Below are 18,646 nucleotides of genomic sequence, written 5' to 3' on the forward strand. Positions count from 1 at the left end.
TAACATTTCATAGAATTTCAGGGTGTTTCCTTCCTCCAAAGAGTTATCTTTCAGAGGCACATAAATATTGGAACATTTATTGTTGTCTTGTTGCCTATGATAATTAGCAGTTAAAATCATACATAAATTCTATAATATGGTCCCTTCGTAAACGCTGACTCATACTAATTCCTTTACTTGACTAGCCATAATTTCTATTTTGGTTATAGAATTTTCTAAACCATATTCCTCTGCAGTTTTACTTAGTCGGAAGACTACTCATGGAGGTTCGTCTTCAGAAGCAGCCACAACAACCTTGTCATCCACGAACCAAAGGGTATCTACTCTTCTGATTTTCTTCTTTATCAAAGTTATTTGCCAGTCTTGTGTGGCAGTGCATAAATTAAGTACAGTTTTAGGAAACTGGCTAATGCTACTTAGGGTTGAAGCTGTAAGTCATCCTAGTGTTTCCACCAATAAAAAGTTTCTATGTGTTGTGTTTTTTTTTGTTTTTGTTGGTTTTTTTGGGGGGTGAGGGGGAGGGCAGAAGAAAGGATTTGCTACAAGACTTCTGTGGGCTGCTGCTGAAATAATTCTTAATTTCACAATGAAATTGAGTCAGTTGCACAATTAGAAAATTTATTTGGCTTTACTAGTTTCAGCAGATTCTTCTGTCATCATCAGAATGCTAAACACTGGTTTAGCAAATGTTAATATCATATTGTGTGTGTGTGTGTGTGTGTGTGTGTGTGTGTGTGTGTGTGTGTGTGTGTGTGTGTGTAATTCGGAAAAATGCTTTGTTAGCTTTTGTTTGACAGTCTATTTGTTGTGCCTACCTGTGATGTAGCATCTCCACTATATGGTGGACAGTTTTGCCCATCTTGAAGTGCCCCATATAGCTCCATTCTTATATAAAATACCTGAAGATGGTCAGAAGCTTGAAACCAGTAGTACATAAAGAATTATTTTAGCAGTAGCTTATGATTTTTTTCTTCAAATGCATACAATCTACAGGGCCCTACCTGCACAAAATATATAGAAGTTTATTATTTCTTCCTGTTGTGAGAAAAATGGCAAGTAACCAATGTCTGAAATACCAACCTTCTTACAAGAGCAATAAAAGTCTTTAAATATATTTTGCAAAACCATTACCATTAAAAATAGTACTGTAAACATTGTGAGGCATTTTCTTATAAAATGCCAACTATCACAGATTTGTAAGGCCCACAATATACATCCAGGGCTATGGCTTTACTTTAGTGTGCTATATCCGACAGCTTTCAAAGCTTTTATTGCAGCTGCCTTTCACTCCTCCGCACCCTCCCCTCGAACTGTCTTTGAGACGCAGCCAGCCACAGAGAGCTGCCTGCACCCCGGTTAGGGGTTCGTCAAGCCACGGAGCCAGGAACATCGACGACAGGGAGGTCAGCTTGGGTGTCATGTCGCTGCCTGGCCCCGCTTTCCACTGCAGGACCGTACGACTGGTCGCGTTGTCGGATACAAGTGCCCTCACGTCCTCTTCGTTCAGCCAGACACATGCCTGGACTTCATCTGGATCTAGCTGCAATACAAAGGAAACTGTTACAAAAGGGTGTGACTAAACAATTTTTTTTAAAAGTTTTGCTACATCTAAACATCTGTGAAGGGTTAGATTCAAGGGAGGCAATTAAGAGAGAATAAGCCTTACAAAACTAAAAGGATTACCGTACTGAGGAAAAGTAGGGGAGTGGGAGTCTGTTTAAAAAGTGCACTTCTGTGAAGTTAAAATCTGATGCTGTAAAAAACCTCACACTGTTACTTCACTTCATGAAATCCTTAAGATAAATGTATGCGAACACTTGCTTTACCCAGTCTTTGCTTCTTAATGATGTGGATATTGTCCAGGAATGCTGCAGGATTACTTTGCTAGGATAGGAACGTCCAAGTTCCTAAGTGCCATCCAATTGAAAAACTGCACTAGCCCACTGAGTCACACACAGTTGTTCTTGAACACTAATTTTTGTACTAACAACTGTGCATTGAAAAAAGTATGCTTATTGCTTAGTATGTACATGGAGCTAGTATTTGTGACCTTTTGGTATGAAAATACAGCACAGATATTTTTAAACAGCTTACCTTACTGCTGCATATAACAAACCTAATCGTATCTTAGGGATGTATGCAATATAGTCAGTTTTTTATATCTTTTCTTGACTATGTTACAATGTTCATCACCTGAGAACGGGATCAAATAAGTAGAGTGTATTAACTGTAGTCGTGGGGCAAGGCATTGTCTAACAAAGTATGTGCTGTAAGCAAGCATGAGCGGACAACCAGACACCAGTTCTAGTTCCATTCACTAGTGAGACAGGATGTGATGGTGCCCTGCTTAGTGTTGCATAAAAACACCCCACATAATAATACCTCTGCCTCTACCCCAACCATTCACTGCACCAGATAACTCCTATCTTCACACTCAGTACAATCAGTAAAAAAGCATTACCTGTTTGCACAATTTATTTCTCTACAGCATAAGCTGTAGCAGTAACGTGATGCTTCAGGGACCCCATACAAAAACAAATATAAATGAATTAAATGGCTTGATCGCACTGACCACGAAAAGCATGTTGTTTTCTCTTTCCAATACTTTATAGACTGATGTTCAGACACAACACTGTTCCTTTGTTTCAAAATTATAATACTAAGGAAAAAAAGTGTGTGATATCCGTTGAGTGACACAGTTTCATAATTATATTTGACCCATTACCCAGCGCTCTGAAGGGGTTGAAGGTGATAAAATTATTTTTAAAAACAAAATCATGTCAGAGTGACTGATCTTACTCCACAGAAACATTCATTCCTCATACTTATACAGTGTACAGGTTTAAAGACAGCTAAGTGTATGGTGATGTGTAGCCACTGATGCACTGGGAAGTTGTATTCAGTACCGACTTGGTAATATAGTGCCACAATCTTCTTAATTACATACATGAATATGGTGCAGGGAAAAACAACAAACTACATTAAACAGTTGATCGAACAGTACTGGGGTGCACTGGCAGTTCATATTTATTTATTGATCATAATTACAGCCTATTCTTGGATAATTGTAAGTTGTGTATTAATTATGAAACTTCCTGGCAGATTAAAACTGTGTGCCGGACCGAGAATCGAACTCGGGACCTTTGCCTTGTGTATTAATTATTTATTTCTGGTACTTAATTTAAAAAATGAGATTAAAAAACTATTACTATGGCTACAAAACTACTTTAAGACACTTAACCAAAACTAGTACAAACACTACAGAGTTCGTTCACTTATTTTGGTGCATTTGACTTGTAGATGGTTGTTTGCGCTACTAGATCTGTCGTCGTCATACTCCTGTCAACAGCCATAGTCTGCTGGGTTCCTTTGGCATTGGGCAGCACGTCAGCAGCATTTCCATTGTAGCGAGTAATTCCGACCATCACTGTTACTTCTTGAACTCCACACTTCCGTGGTCACTTGTGCCAATGCAATGTAGATTCTTGGGACAGCATTTTACTCAGTGGTCACCTCAAACTGTCATCTTCTCTCCATCTGCAAAGTATGTCGTCTAGCTTGGAAGACAGCATGGTGACTTGGGGCTGAATGTCTTGTGAAGTCTTCCTTGGCCTTCCTTGATACTGGGGCTGCAGTATAGTCAAAGATTTGCCAGGTCAACTCTCTCCTTAATGCTGCTTTGGAATCCCATATCCTTAATACCTTATGTCGATTATAGCTGCATCTACATAGTGCGTGCAGTCCCACAATGTGTGTCCTGGTGTGCCCGCACTGCCGCAGGTATATCTGTCTTCTCATTTTATATAGATGCATGGCATAAGGGCCATAGCCATACAGGAAATGTATCAATCCTCTCGATGAGTTAAAAAATCTCATTTGTAATCTTTCCCTGATGTTCCAGGGAGAAATTCATATGTTCTGTCAGTGCCTGAAGTGTCCCATTCATTTTGCCACATTTGTAATTTGGCCTTTTCCGAACTGGCCTCAGTTTAGAGCACTCTTTGTACTTCCATTTGATTGGCTTTCTTTAACACGTGGACGGAGTGGCTCGTGGCGGCAGTGGATATTAGTCGGCCACGCACCCTCGAGAGCTCAGTTCGTCAGCACACCTGATGAGGGCGACATGCCCGATCGCCGAAGTATTGTGGCAGTTTGGCACAATACACTGGCAGTTCGGGAGCTCAGCGTGCCTCATCTGCCATTCACCGTAACCAGAATTGCAGATTAGGTGCGCTCTCCACTCCATCACAACAGTACAGCCTGTGGAGACTGAAGAAGCCACGGAGGAAGAGGCAGCCACTGCCTCTATACCGTACACTAGCGCACCGTCGGGGAAAATGTGACACATATTGAAGAAGCACCAAGTCAAAACCGTCTTTTCCCTGCCTGATAAAAAATGAGCTTTATTGGAAAGTGTCAAAGATGACCTCACTTTGCAGAAGGCCAGTGTATACCAGATTCCATATCCATGTGGGACGACATATTGGACAGACGATGCCAGCGAGAACACTAGAGGTGCACTCGACTGATGTATCCCAACGAGTCAACGGTTGCAGAGCACTGTTTATCCGAGAACCACATGATGAAGTACAAATGTACCAGGATATTGGCACAGACTTCTAAATACTGGGACAGAGTCATTAGAGAGGCCATACAAATTTGTAGCCAGGACAATCTCGTCAACTGAGACTGCAGCTATAATCTTAAGCAAGGCTTGGGAACCAGCACTGAGTTTAATTAACGAGACTCTCAGTACATAAAATGATCTGGCAAGCAGGCCAAAAAGAGCAATTATATCAACGTTAACGCAGATGCCGACGCTAGCATCTCTGTGACTGCTGACGCTAACACACGGACGGAGTTGCTCGCAGGGACGGGGGATATTAGTCGGCCACACACCCTCACCTCAGTTCGTCAGCACACCTGAGAAAAGTGACATGCCTAATCATTGAAGTATTGTGTCCTTAGGACACTATGAACTGGCAGTACTCTTGCGGACTGTTCAGTCAACAAATATGCTGGGAGAAACTGAAGAATCACTACATTAGTGTAAAGCTCAACTGCAACAGTCAAGTGTACTTTGTTTGCCACTTGAATGAATACACCCATCTTGCAGGTTCCACTTCAAACATGGTTACTCACAGAGTTGTAAAACTACCACAGGCTCTCTTAAGTAGGCGTAGATTACAGTAGTTTTTCTAGTTCCCTTGGTCGTTCAAGACATAACCCTGTTACCTGTATGCTAGGTGTACTGCATACTTATCAGTGTTACCTTATTTCGATTGCTTTGTTTGTGTATGCAATCAGTGTCTCCACAGATTCCCCTAGAAATCTGAAGGAGTGAGCATATACAGGATGATTTTTTTTACCACGTACAAACTCTGGGGACTGATCGATGAGAGGATTCGTAACAAAAAAGGTGTAACTAATTTAAGTGTGGAAGCGCACGATTTTCAAGCTAGAGACCATTGACTGCAGTCTAATGCACACTGTACCATGCAGCCACTGACAGAGTATATGTTGAAAATGGTTTCCACGTGTCTTAACGCATGCAAGTACGTGCTGTAGCACATTCTGTCTCGCATGTTCACATCAACCAGGCTGCATCTGAAGTGTCAAAGGCAGCATGAATATGCTGCTCCCACGTGTCTGCACCTGGAATGGGATGCATACATGATGCTTTTGAGATGGCCCCACAAGCAGAAATTGCATGGGCTGAGATCCAGTGAATGAGCAGGCCATCCAAGTGGACTCCCCTCATCTGATCCACCAACCACAGAAGAAGTAACAAAACTGCTATGATGTGGAAAGTCTGTGGCTACTAAGCCCTGTACACAGTGTAAGTGATAATAATAGTAAGAACTGTCACGGAGAATGTTCTACACGGTAGTCTCACTTACTCCGTTCTGGCGGGTCAACTGCCTGGTACTAATACGGCAGTCGCCTTCCACATTGTTGATCACATTTTCCTCCAAGTCTGGTGTCCGAACATTTTGGGTATGTCCTTCATGATTTCTTACTGCCTGAAACGACCCTGTCTCAGACAAATGGCAAAACACTATAGCAAACATTGAATGCTGTGGTTGTGGTCGGTGGGGATAGGTCTCCTGATAGAACCTTGCTACCCGCCGCTCATTGCCATTTGCCTTTCTGTAAGCAAACACCACGTCGGCAAGCTCTCGATTCGAATACGGAACCATTTTGTTCAATGCTGTATCACACCCACTACTAGGTGAATCAGCAAGAGAAGTGAATTGGCCACATTACCAATTACTATAGCAGGAGAGGGCACTAAGGCATGATGTATGAGGAACAGTACCTCCCTCTAGGAAGAAACTACGCATACTGCAACTGTGGCTGCGTGATACAGCGCATATTAGACCACAGTCTCTGTAACAAAATATGATTCAGTATATGGTCTCTAATATGGAAACCACGCATTTCCGGACATAAGTTCATTAGACCTTATTTGTTCCGTATCCTCTCATCGATCAAGTTCCCAGAGTTTGTACATGGTGGAAAAAATGACCCTGTTTGTTTAACCTATGGAACATTTCTGTTCTATACAGTTATCCTCCTGTCTGTTACTCAAAAATAAATAGTGTCTACAGCAACACTGAAACTGCAAATTGTTGATATGTATTGTGAAACAAAGAGATGATGCAGTAAAAATCAGAATACAGATTTAAACAGTGGAAACTCCAGGTTAGAATATTACAGTGTAAGGCGAAAATAGATTGCTACTTCCTGTAAACTGACAAATTAAGTTGCAGAGAGGCACAATTAAAAGTGCCTGTCTGCAACTTACTGTATCATCTTTGTGGTAAGTAGCAATCTACCTTTTCATTCCATTGTTAAAATACAGATTTATCATGTAGCAATAGAAAAAAACAGTTCATGAAAGGAAAGAACACAACAAACGTATCAAACATTGCTTCATCAAGCTTCTACAAAACATTTTTCTGTTGTTTTGCAAACAATTTTCATATTGATCAATAAAAATAGGAAACAGTTGCCTTTGATCATGATGAACATTCTATTAAGAACAAAATAATAAAAGGTGTACAACTTTGCCTCCCTCGTGCTTTCCCAAGCATTTGAGGCTTTAATGAAACAAACTGGTTACATGTTTATCATTCAGAGTGTTTTCCATCACTGGCCTCTACTTCCTCCCATCTTTCGGGCAGTGTACGAATCCCATGTCGAAAATATTGTTCATCTTTTGAAGCGATCCACAAATCGATCCAATTTGTGCCTTCTTCATGATATCAGAAGTCTTGGTCAGCCCAGCCATGAGCCATTGATCTAAACAAGTGATAGAGGGAACAATGTCTGGAGAATACGGTTGGTGGGGTAGCACTTCAAATTTTAACATTGTCAAGCACTTTTTGACCTCTTTTGCAACGTGGGGTCAAGTGTTATCGTGCTGCAAAATCACTTTATCATGCCTCTCGCAGTATTGCGGCCGTTTTATCTTTTAATGCTCTGCTCAGACGGATTAATTGTGTTCGATAACGAGCATCTGTGATTGTTTCACTTTGTTTTAACACCTCATAGTACACGACGCTGAGCTGGTCCCACCAAATGCAGAGCATGATCTCGGAGCTGTGAAAATTCAGTTTGGCCATCAACGTGGAAGCATGGCCGGGATATCCCCATGATTTTTTGCATTTAGGGTTATCCTAATGAACCCATTTTTCGTCCCCAGACATAATGCGATCCAGAAATCCCTTCCGTTTTTACCTCTGATGCAACTGTTCACAAACGCCATTCAACGTCTCTTGGTTTCAGCTCACACGGGACCCAAGTTCCTCCTTTCTGAATCATACCCATAACCTTGAGATGTTTTGAAACGGATTACTGTGTCATTTCCACTAATCATGCCAATTCTTCTTGAGTTTGATGCGAGTCTTCACTCAGCAATGTCTCCAATTCTGCATCTTTGAAAACATTCTCTCTTCCACCACTATGCCGGTCCAAGATGTTAAAATCACCATTCTTGAAGCATTGAAACCACTCACGAGACGGTCTTTCACTAATAGTGTCCTTACCATATGTACGTGAGAGCATTCGATTAGACTCAGCTGCTGTTTTCTTCATACTGAAACATAACAGTGACACCTCCAGCAAATGATGAGAATCAGGCTCGTAAACTGACATTTTCAATCAAGAACAACTTTATGATGCACTCACAAATCGACTCATGTTTGAATGAGGTTATGTTGACCGGGGTCCAAGCTAACTGCCTGACATCTGCAATCTGTTTCTTTCGACGGTTGTTGGCTCCCAGTTTCCTTCACACACGTTCGTTTGTTTCTTTTCCTAGCAATACTAATGGAAATCCTACCATTTAGAGTCAATAATGTAATGAACTGTAGTTTTGGTAGATCACATCTCTAATTAACAATCGCCAAAGCAGTATCTTGAAATATACAAGCCCCTTATAAAAAGAGGCCATCTCTAAAAGCTCATTGCAGTAGTGCCAATCATTTTATATAAATACCTGTTTACTACGTGTAAATAATCAGCTTACACAGTACTGCGGAATGATCACTGTAGATAAAAAACAATTCGAGATATGTGCAGCTCCCTGATAAGAATCTGTATTCATAAACAGAAGAAAAACAAGGTCAAAGCTTTTTTTATCTGATCTTGTGAATACCTAAGTTTCCACTTTTCCGCACATACAGGAGAGCAAAGTTCAATTGTCCCGTACATGTGTCTCACTCACTCACTGACCCCTGACTTCCCATGCTGCACCTCCATAATAGATTTCCCTGGGATGTTGGAGGACTCTTCAAAAAACTGCAAGTTTTGCTGATGACACAAGAATATTGAGAAATTAATATCTAGGGTTTGGAATGCAGTTTATACTCTGGGGCAAAAGTCTAACAGATCGCTGATACACATCGGGCAGGAAATAGAAAATCCCTACATATTTGAAAACAATGTAATTGAGTACATTATCAGCCACTCCAATAGTTTATCAGAGTACTGAGACTATGGACTGTAAAATTATGCTTAGTAACTCTAATGTCAGTAATAAAAAAGATTTCCACTTTCTCAATATAAACAAACCTGACAAATGTCTGTGTTAAGAAAATGCTTTCTTTGAAATACTAGATGTGAAGAGACAAATACAGTAGTATAAGAGAAAGAGCAGTACTTTCCACTGTGTCTATAATTCCATAATTAGCAATGAGAGGATTAGTGCCAGTCATAATTTGTTGTAAGAAGGGAAAGCTGAAGCACAGTATAACAGGGAAGTTATGTCATAAATTTTGAAAAATGTATTTGTAAGACTTTTTTTCAGATTCCTTAACAAATCATCAAAAGTTCACAGACTCATTCCAACTTTGAAATTGATGTATTTATTGAGAATATTAAATACAACAGTAAACTATTAGTATGCCACAATGCAAGTCAGAGCACGTAATACATACTGGGGAACAGTGTAGTAAGTATGAGGAAATGTTCATCTTGGTATAGCTTGTATTATTCAAATGCTTCTCAACACAAACTACAATTAATTTGCTGAAACTAATATTTAGAATCCTTGTTTTTTTTTTTATTACGCCTACTACACTTTTTTCTGGCACATGTATCAACTATGATTTTTACCTCTCCTACAGAGAAATGTGTCCATTGCCATCCTTATTCCTGATCAGTTTACCAATATAGTGAACTGGGTGCTTGCTTGGGAACTCTATGAAACATAATTGTCTTGGCTGGCATATCATCATCTACTTTGCCCTCATTTTAACCTTTAGCATCTTCATTGTCTGAGTACTCTGAAGGATCACAAGGCTCCACAAAAGTCAGCTTCTTTTGAAGACAGACTGTTGGATTGCATTTTATTTTCCTGTTTCGTCTTCCACTGTGTTGAACGATCTTCAAATGCTTTTTTAACTGCATTATCTACTTCAATGTATCTCATTCCCCTCTATTTTTATGGTTGCTTATTCTTTCATCAACTTTAGAAAAACATCACAACCAACTAAATTCTAACATGGTGCATCTTCTTCGGTTCTTTCTAAGACTCGCTATGACCCTCATGATTGTCAGTGGCTCCAAGAACAGGGGTTGCACTATTCACATCATTTTAACAGTCCGACATTAAAATGCTAAACTATGCTCCATAGGGAAGTGTCATATAATTTCACAAGTTTCAAAAAAAGGTGCTTTCTCAGAATGCAATATGATAAATTTGTGTGTGATTATGGCCATAAATTAGAGCATTTGTTTGTGACTATACACGATAGAGAGAACGTTATATTATGATAAAAATTTATTTCAAACAACGGAAAATCCAGGATGGAATATAACACTATTATGAAAAGGATAGTTGCTACTCACCAAATGGTGGAGATTCTGAGTCACAAATAGGGCGCAACAGAAAGACTGTCAGAAAGTGAGCTTTTGGCCAACAAGACCTTTGTCAGAAACAGGTACACCGTGCGCGCGCGCACACACACACACACACACACACACACACGCACACACACGCGCACACACAGCCACCATCCTGCTGCTGAGTACACCGCCCAACATGGCGTCTCTCCCTGCAGTATATCCTATGTTTCCGTAACCCACCTGGCCCCAGCCTTTGTCAGTCATTGTCCTTACCCACCTAGCCCCTTCACTGTTCCCACTCCAGCACTACACAGCCACCTATTCAACCAACACACCCACAGTCGTTTGCATCTAGCTGCCCCACCTTCCCTCTATCTCAGCCCTGTGTGCTCCCACAAGCAGCACTTTACGATCCCGCACCCATACTTTGCTATCCCTCCCCTCCCTGCCACAGTCTCCTCCTTACCCCCATCATGTGCTGCTGCTCGCAGACTGGCCTCAGGAGTCAGTGACTCTCTCTCTCTGTGTGTGTGTGTGTGTGTGTGTGTGTGTGTGTGTGTGTGTGTGTGTGTGTGTGTGTGTCGGGGGGGGTTGGTTTATTTCCGACGAAGGCCTTGTTGGCCAAAAGCTCACTTTCCGACAGTCTTTTTGTTGTGCCTCTCTGTGACTCAGCATCTCTTATGGTGAGTAGCAACTATCCTTTCCATAATATTGTTAGAAAAGTTTACTTTACATACTTCGAAACACTTTTTTTTCCTTCACTAGGCACCAAAGATGAATTTTAATCACTTCCAAACTACACGTGCCACTAGTGATAACAAATGACAATGACAGAAGATTAAACACAAGGCTACCAACATGAAAACTTATACCCAAATCCAAATGTTACACTGTGCCTCGTGTTACACTGCACTTTACAGCAGCCAAGAGTGGCTGCTTCTGGCAGTTAATGTATAACATGACTTGTTAAACATCCTGAAGGCTAGCTTAATTATGGGATTTATGGGTTTAATGTGTGGATGAAAGAATAGTTAAACACCAATGGTAGCTTAATATTAACTTTCAAGTATTTCCTTTGCAAGAAGAATGGGTCTTAAGGAAATCAATGTGATGTCTGTGGTGGTCACATGTTCTCAGTGACATTTTGTACTATTATCTACAAGCAAGAAAACTTGCATGTCCAAGATTATCATTGTTTCGAGAATGAAAGTCACACTCAAAACATAGCTAATGGCTGCATTTTGATCATTTGTACTTCCAAGATAGACTTTAGGAAGGAATACATAACTACTGGAAGTCCACATCTACAGCATTACTCTGCAAGGTGGATGTTCCTTCCCACTGTAGCCTATCAGTTTTTAGGGTTTCTTTCTGGAACAGAGAGTGGGAATAGGGACTGATGAAATGCCTCTGTTCTTTCAGTAATTACTTCAATCTCATCTTTGCAGTCCGCACTGGCGTGTCATAAAGGGAGTTGATGAAGACATCTAAATTCTTTAATTAATACTATTTCTCGAAACTTTAAATATAGGCTTTCGCGGGACCATCCGTGCCTATTGTGTGAGCGTCTGCCAGTTCAGGTTCGGGCTTCATTTCCGTGACACATTCCCGTGGGTCAGACAGACCAGTCACCAGTCATATTGCCCTTCCTTGTGTACGTTCAATAGCTCTCGTTATGCTATTTGGTACAAGTTCCATATCCTCGAGCAATATTCTAGTATGCACTGCCGGAATGTTTTGTATGCAACCTCCTTTGGAGAGCGATTGCATTTTCCTTGTGCCGTACCTGTCAACTGAGGACTGCCTCCCATCCCCCATTTTTATTAAAGTGGCGTAAGTGGTTGTTCTGTGCAAATTGCTGGCAGCTAAGACGCAGTAATCCAAAAGGTGAGTGACTTCCACTCTGCCTGCAAACACATGCAGCAGGCTGCACAAATCACAGATTAGTTTAGATACTTTTAGTACCATAAATACACAATGAGGAGATTATTCAGGATGTAGAACATGTCATAAAACAAGAACACATAACACACATTTACAAGAAAGAGAGATATACAAATTTTTTTCCACAGGTCCTAAGTGAAATAGTGAACAATTCCTAATGCTTTCATTTGGAGGTAATAACAAATTTGTCACAAAACATGTAAATGTACAATAAACTAAGTGCATGCAAAAGTTCTTAGTCTATTGCAGTCACACACCACCAAACAGAAAACCACTTTTTACACTGACCACATTACTGACATTGAAGATACGCAGAGTTCAGATTTCAAACACGTTATTTGAGATTTCTAAAAGTATATAAATCATTTGGGCACTGAAAAATTCTTTGGGATCCTCATAAACTGAATTTTAGGTTAAACTGCACTTATGGTGTCAGCGGCTTTTGCAATAAATGATGTAGTTGCTAACTCTTTGCACTGTGAATGATTAGGCATAATGGCACAACCAGTGAGAAAATAATGCTCAATAAATGCCATCATGATGCAGAGTGTACAAAATTACGTGAAAGCGAAATGGAAATATATTGTGCAGAATGTTGTCATGTAAAACATAATATCGCAGAAAATTTTGAACTGTGGTCTTAGGTTCCTGCATAACAACCACCTCAGAAATTGGGACATTTAGAAAATACCTCACAAAGTCTTTGAAACCATCATTGGACTACGCTACAGCTCAGTCCATCACCACAACGTGTCTTCTTCCACTCACGTGTGTTGACTTCAGCATCACAGAACCAAACTGTGACAGTGAAATACAAAAAAATACGCACAGAAATACTGTTATATTCTGGGAAACATATAGTACACAAAATGCATACAAAAATTAGGAACCTATTTTACAACCCATAACAGCCAGATCAATAATCGTCAACCTCACACCATTCACGTCAAAAAACACAAATAATCAATTTGTATATTCTGCTGAAGCAAGTTAAAGATTCAGCGATTCTCAATGGCTCCTGCAGATACCACCCGACTGGCTACAACCAACGGAAACGAACTGCCAATAGCAGCACATAGCGGTAGAGCCCCAAATGCCATAAGTGCCTTTAACTGAACTTTATTAGTAACCCGACAATTTATAGCTGCTGCCAGGCTGTGGACATTTTGCTGGACCAAAGTGACTTTCAATCTTAATAAAGATTTTTTCTAGTGTTTATTACAAAGCAGGAATTAGTATTTTCACTTCCTTGAACAGGCCTCTACAAGGTGTTCTTGAGTTCACACCACAAATAATGTGTATTACATGGACAACTTAAGCTTGGCTTATGAGATATTCTGACAAATAACTGCGAAGTGTATGTCAGAGGGTGCTTAGAACGATACCACATGTTATGGTTTTTTCCTTGTACCAACTGTGCACAGAGCATAGAAAGAAATGCTTTCTATGCGCAGTTAATTAGTCTAATTCTTGTCTTCACGATCCCAACAGGAGCAATACCTACAGGGAGGAATATCTTTAGATTCTTCAATTAATATTGCCCCCTCGAAACTTTCTATGTGTCTTTTATGGGATAATCTTCAAGTGTCCGCCAATTCATGTTTTTCAGCATTCCTGAAGACTCTCTCGTGTCTCAAACAAAGTTGTGACCATTCGGCAGCCTTTCTTTGTTTATACTCTGTGTCTCCAGGTAACCCTTTCTAGTATAAGTCACACACACTTAAGAGAGAATCTAGGATTGATGATTTGCGAGCAATCTCCTTTTTCGACTGACTGCATTTTTCCACTACTCTGCCTTGGACTGAAGTCTGCCACTGTAGAATGAAAGTAAGTAAAGTATGCTAGCTTTATTATTTTTTACTGTTTGTATATGACAACATACACAGTGCAAATAAAGATTTATTTAAGCAGTTTATATGTATCATAATGCCAATTCCACAAGCCTTATTGCTTCTCTGCATTAAGCATTGTACGTCTCATCCCTCAACATAATACTGTTCTACATCTCCATCCCGATCCGTACTTTGCAAACCACTGTGAAGTGTGTGGCAGAGTGAACATCCCATTGGACCAGTTGTTAGGGTTTCTTCCAGTTCCATTCACGTACGGAGCACAGGAAGAAGGTCTGTTTGAATGCCGCTGTGCGTGCAGTAATGTTATTCTCGCAATCCCTATGTGATCAATATATATAAGGTTGTAGAATATTGTCAAGAGTCATCATAAAAAGCCAGTTCTTGAAACTTTGTCAGGAGAATTTCTCAGAATAGTTTACATCTCTTTTCAAGAGTCTTCCAGTTCAGTTCCTTTAGTACTTCTGTAACACTCTCCCATGGATCAAACAAATCTTTGGTCAAAGATTTGTTTCTTGCTGACCTTCTCTGTATGTGTTAAATATCACCCGTTACTCCTAACTGGTACAGGTCGTACACACTTGAGCAATATTCTGGAACTAGTCACACAAGTGATTTGTAAGTAGTCTCTCTTGTAGACAGACTGCACTTCCCCAGTATTATACCAATAAACTGAAGTGTACTACCTGCTTTTCCATGAATGAATCTATGTGATCATTCTATTTCATATCCCTACTAAGCATTTCACCCTGGTATTTTTACGAGTTGCCCGATTCCAACAGTGCCTCACTGATATTACAGTCACAGGATATCACATTTTTTCCTTTTAAGAAGTGCACAGTTTTACATTCCTGAACATTTAGAGCAAGTTGCTGATCTTTGTGCCACTTTGAAATCTTATCGAAATGTGCCTGAATATTTATGCAGCTTCTATCAGACAGTACTTCATTGTAGATAACTGCACCATCTGCAAAAAGCCTGAGGTTGCTATTAATATTGTCTGCAAGGTATTAATATACAACACGAACAGCAAGGATCCAGAGACACTTCCCTGGTGCACATCCGAAGTCATCTGATGCTGACTCTCCATCCGAGATTACATGCTGCGTCCTCCGTACCTAAAAATCCTCAATCCAGTCACAAATTTCACCCGATATCCCATATGATCGTACTTTTGACAGTAACCTTGTGTAGTACCGAGTCAAATGCTGCATGTACCTGACTACCTTGATGCAAAACTTTCAGTATGTCACAAGAAGAAAGTGCGAGTAGGGTTGCACATAATCGATGTTTTCGGAATCCACGCAGGTTGGCATTGTAGAAGTACTGTTGGCAAAACCAGAAAGACGAGAGGCATACCTTTATTGCATTCTGAAGCTCATCCTTGTTCTTCGAAACGACGACATGAAGGTACACAACTGCGTGGTGATACCGCGGAGGGCCCGCTGACAAGAAGGCGGGGAATACAGACTCCCAAAGGCACAACACACGCACAGAGGGTCCCTGCGAAGCTGATGGCGACTGGTCGCTTTCTGGGCAGAGGTCGACGTTCAGACAGAGGCCGGTTTCCTCATACAGCTCACGCAGCCCACCTTCAACCAAACTCTCTCCAGACTCTGTGAGCAAAGGATGAGTTCCATTATCTTCTGCCATCTGCAAACAGTTACAATACATCTTCATTATTACTCTGCAATTCACAATTAAGTGTCTGGCAGAGGGTTCCTCGAACCACTTTCAGGCTATTTCTCTACTGTTCCACTCTTGAACGGCACTTGGAAAAAATGAGTAGTTAAATTTTTCTGAGTGAGCTCTGATTTTATCATGATGATCATTTCTCCCAATGTTGGTGGGTGCCAACACAGTATTATCGCAGTCTGAGGAATAGTTGGCAACTGAAACTTCAAGAGATCTTGCCGCAACGAAAAACGCCTCTGTTTTATGGATTGCCACCCCAATGCACGTATCGTACCCGTGGTGCTGTCTCGCCTATTTTGTGATAATAAAAAGTGAGCTGCCCTTCTTTGAAGCTTTTCGACGTCCTCCGTCAGTCCCATTAGATGCGGATTTCACACCGCACACAGTACTCCAAAAGCGGGCAGACAAGCGTGGTGTAGAGAGTATTAGATTTGTGTGATTTATATCACATAACCAAAATTTAGCAAATATCTCTTAGTACTCATATGGGTGACTTCACATTATTCGTTACTTAGAGCCAATTGCCATTTTTTGCAAAATACGGATATCTTGTCTAAATCATTTTGCAATTGGTTTTCATCATTTGATCATCTGATGACTTCACAAGGTGGTAAATAACAGTATGATCTGCAAACAACCTGAGAGGATTGCTCAGATTGTCTCCTATGTCGTTTATGTTCATCAGGAACAGCAGAGGACCTATAACACTTCCTTGGGGAATGCCAGATATTACTTCTGCTTTACGCAATGACTTTCTATCACTTCCTACAAACTGTGACCTTTCTGACAGGAGCTCCCACAACTGAGGTGATAGCCCACAGGCATGCAATGTGATTTGAAGACACTTGTGAGGAACAATATGAAAAGCCTTCTGGAAATCTACAAATATGGAATCTATTTGATGTCCCCTGTCAATAGCACTCATTACTTCATGAGAACGGAGAACTAGTTGTGTCTCAAAAGAACAAGATTTTCTGAATCACTGCTATTTGTCAATAAATCATTTTCTTCTAGGTAATCCACAATGTTCAAATACAGCACATGTTCCAAAATCCTATTGCAAATTGACATAGTCATATGGGTCTGTAATTCAGTGGATTTCTTCTATTTCCTTTCTTGTTCTTTTACAAGAAGTAGTGACCAACAACCCCTGTGGGAGGTAAAATGTAATCACAGCTGGAAACAATTAGTTGCTACACAGAAGTACACGAGTAAAGTAAAAAATTGCAGATGTCACACTTCTGGGTAGGGAAATGCGACAAATATGCCTTTAGCAAGTGTATTTGTTCCTCTATTACACACAAGATTATGACTCAAAAAAAAGAGTAGGCTTACTTATTTGTAACTCATTCTGGCCACTTACATTTGTTGCAAAGGATATAGATTTTCTTCATTGAGTCATAGAGCAAGACCCATTTTTATTTTCTTCTCCAAGGCTGACAATACAAGTGACTTTAAGTATAGGTTGCACACTGTCCGAGATCTTTTGCCCCAGGAAAGGGGACATGGGCGAATGTGAGTGCTGGGCGGTAAGTTTGCACTCAACGGCTTAGGTATACAGTGTACATCAAAGAGTGTCATATTTGTAGTTTACTGGCTTCAAAAGCATAACAAAGGAGCTTCCCCCTTTCTTTCTTTCTAGGCAGCGTAGACAGATATGGTTAGTGTATTCCAAGCAAAGGTCCAAAAAAATGATAGTAGTACATGTGTTGAGAGGAAATAACAACATGATTATTACATGAAGTCATCCTTAATATACAGATACCTAACGTGCATCACTTTTCGTGCGAATTTTTTCTTGAATGATTATTATGAATTTGCTCTGACAAAAGTTAATTATGATCTTAACACAGGATATGATGTGCAATATTTGCCAGCTCTTCCTATAATTTAATGAAATCCACATATTTGACCTAAGTACGGTATTTTTTTAAAAAAATGTGTGTCCACTGACTGTTGCCTGTTTCTACTCCATACTGAATCGATTTGGGAAGTGGCCGCAAATGAGTTAGGAGGCTTTAAGGTTTTCACAAGTTGTATACATAACTGACCCAGCCTTCTGACATGTCTCGGAAGCATTTAGAAGCAATTTATAAAAAAAATGCACACATTCGCGAATTGCATATGTTTAAAAGTATTTCATCCCTCAACACGTCTGTAAAAGCAAAAGCTTACCAATATTTCCACCGGGTGGGACCCAGGCTCCTGGAAATGACCGCATGTGACCCGACCTTTGGGTCAAAAGAATATGTGAATCCGAAGATTCCAGGACAACTGTCACTCCAACATGAACTCCACGGTTTTGGGTGCTCTCCGGGATTGACAGGGCAGCCTCCTCCGTTTCTTCCAATAACATAACGGGGCACGTCGGGGAATGCTACAACAATATTTGACATTGTTTTGTTGCTTAGTGCAGGGATTTGGTATAAAATGCCGTTATCTTTTGCTTTACCTGCAACACCACATTTCCGAAGTCCGCTGTTCCACTAGAATAAAGTTTTTCGTCCGACAATGATTTTTCTCGTTTAACGTGCACAAAATTCGGACTTGCGGGATATAATACCAGCACATCATCTTCCAGTTTGCAGCCGACATTTACAGATAAACTATTTGGCGCGAAATAATTAACAAGACAGTCTACAAATCTGGCTATTTTAACTGTGTCGCTATTTTCCAAAGTTTTTATCCCGACTAATATTCTGCGTAAAGAATTCGCACTATTTACCGCACTAGCCATTTTGTCACTATTACTTCTCTGATCTGATTGCATTGAGCGCCTGCTGGTGTTGACGGAACTTCTTTGG

General features: G+C 40.4%; 1 protein-coding gene across 1 annotated transcript; it reads right to left on the reverse strand.

Moving 5' to 3' along the window:
• Nucleotides 1-597: 597 nt before the first annotated feature.
• LOC124718904 (nucleoside diphosphate-linked moiety X motif 17-like) lies at nt 598-18,622 on the reverse strand. The gene is made up of 4 exons (XM_047244552.1): nt 18,295-18,622; nt 18,018-18,219; nt 15,507-15,763; nt 598-1,540 (listed from the first exon to the last, which is right to left on the reverse strand). Exons 1-4 carry the CDS (start codon nt 18,610-18,612, stop codon nt 1,244-1,246), a joined length of 1,074 nt encoding a protein of 357 aa, XP_047100508.1. The 5' UTR covers nt 18,613-18,622; the 3' UTR covers nt 598-1,243.
• Between the last annotated feature and the right edge of the window lie 24 nt (nt 18,623-18,646).

The sequence above is a fragment of the Schistocerca piceifrons genome, chromosome 10 (assembly GCF_021461385.2).
Source record: "Schistocerca piceifrons isolate TAMUIC-IGC-003096 chromosome 10, iqSchPice1.1, whole genome shotgun sequence".
Classification (NCBI taxonomy): domain Eukaryota; kingdom Metazoa; phylum Arthropoda; class Insecta; order Orthoptera; family Acrididae; genus Schistocerca; species Schistocerca piceifrons.

Coding starts and splice junctions, on each gene's coding strand:
- LOC124718904 (XM_047244552.1), bottom strand. CDS start 18,612: ATGCAATCAGATCAGAGAAGTAATAGTGACAAAATGGCTAGTGCGGTA. Junction 18,220..18,294: donor TCGGAAATGTGGTGTTGCAG/GTAAAGCAAAAG, acceptor ATATTGTTGTAG/CATTCCCCGACGTGCCCCGT. Junction 1,541..15,506: donor AGCTTCAGAATGCAATAAAG/GTATGCCTCTCG, acceptor TTTGTATTGCAG/CTAGATCCAGATGAAGTCCA.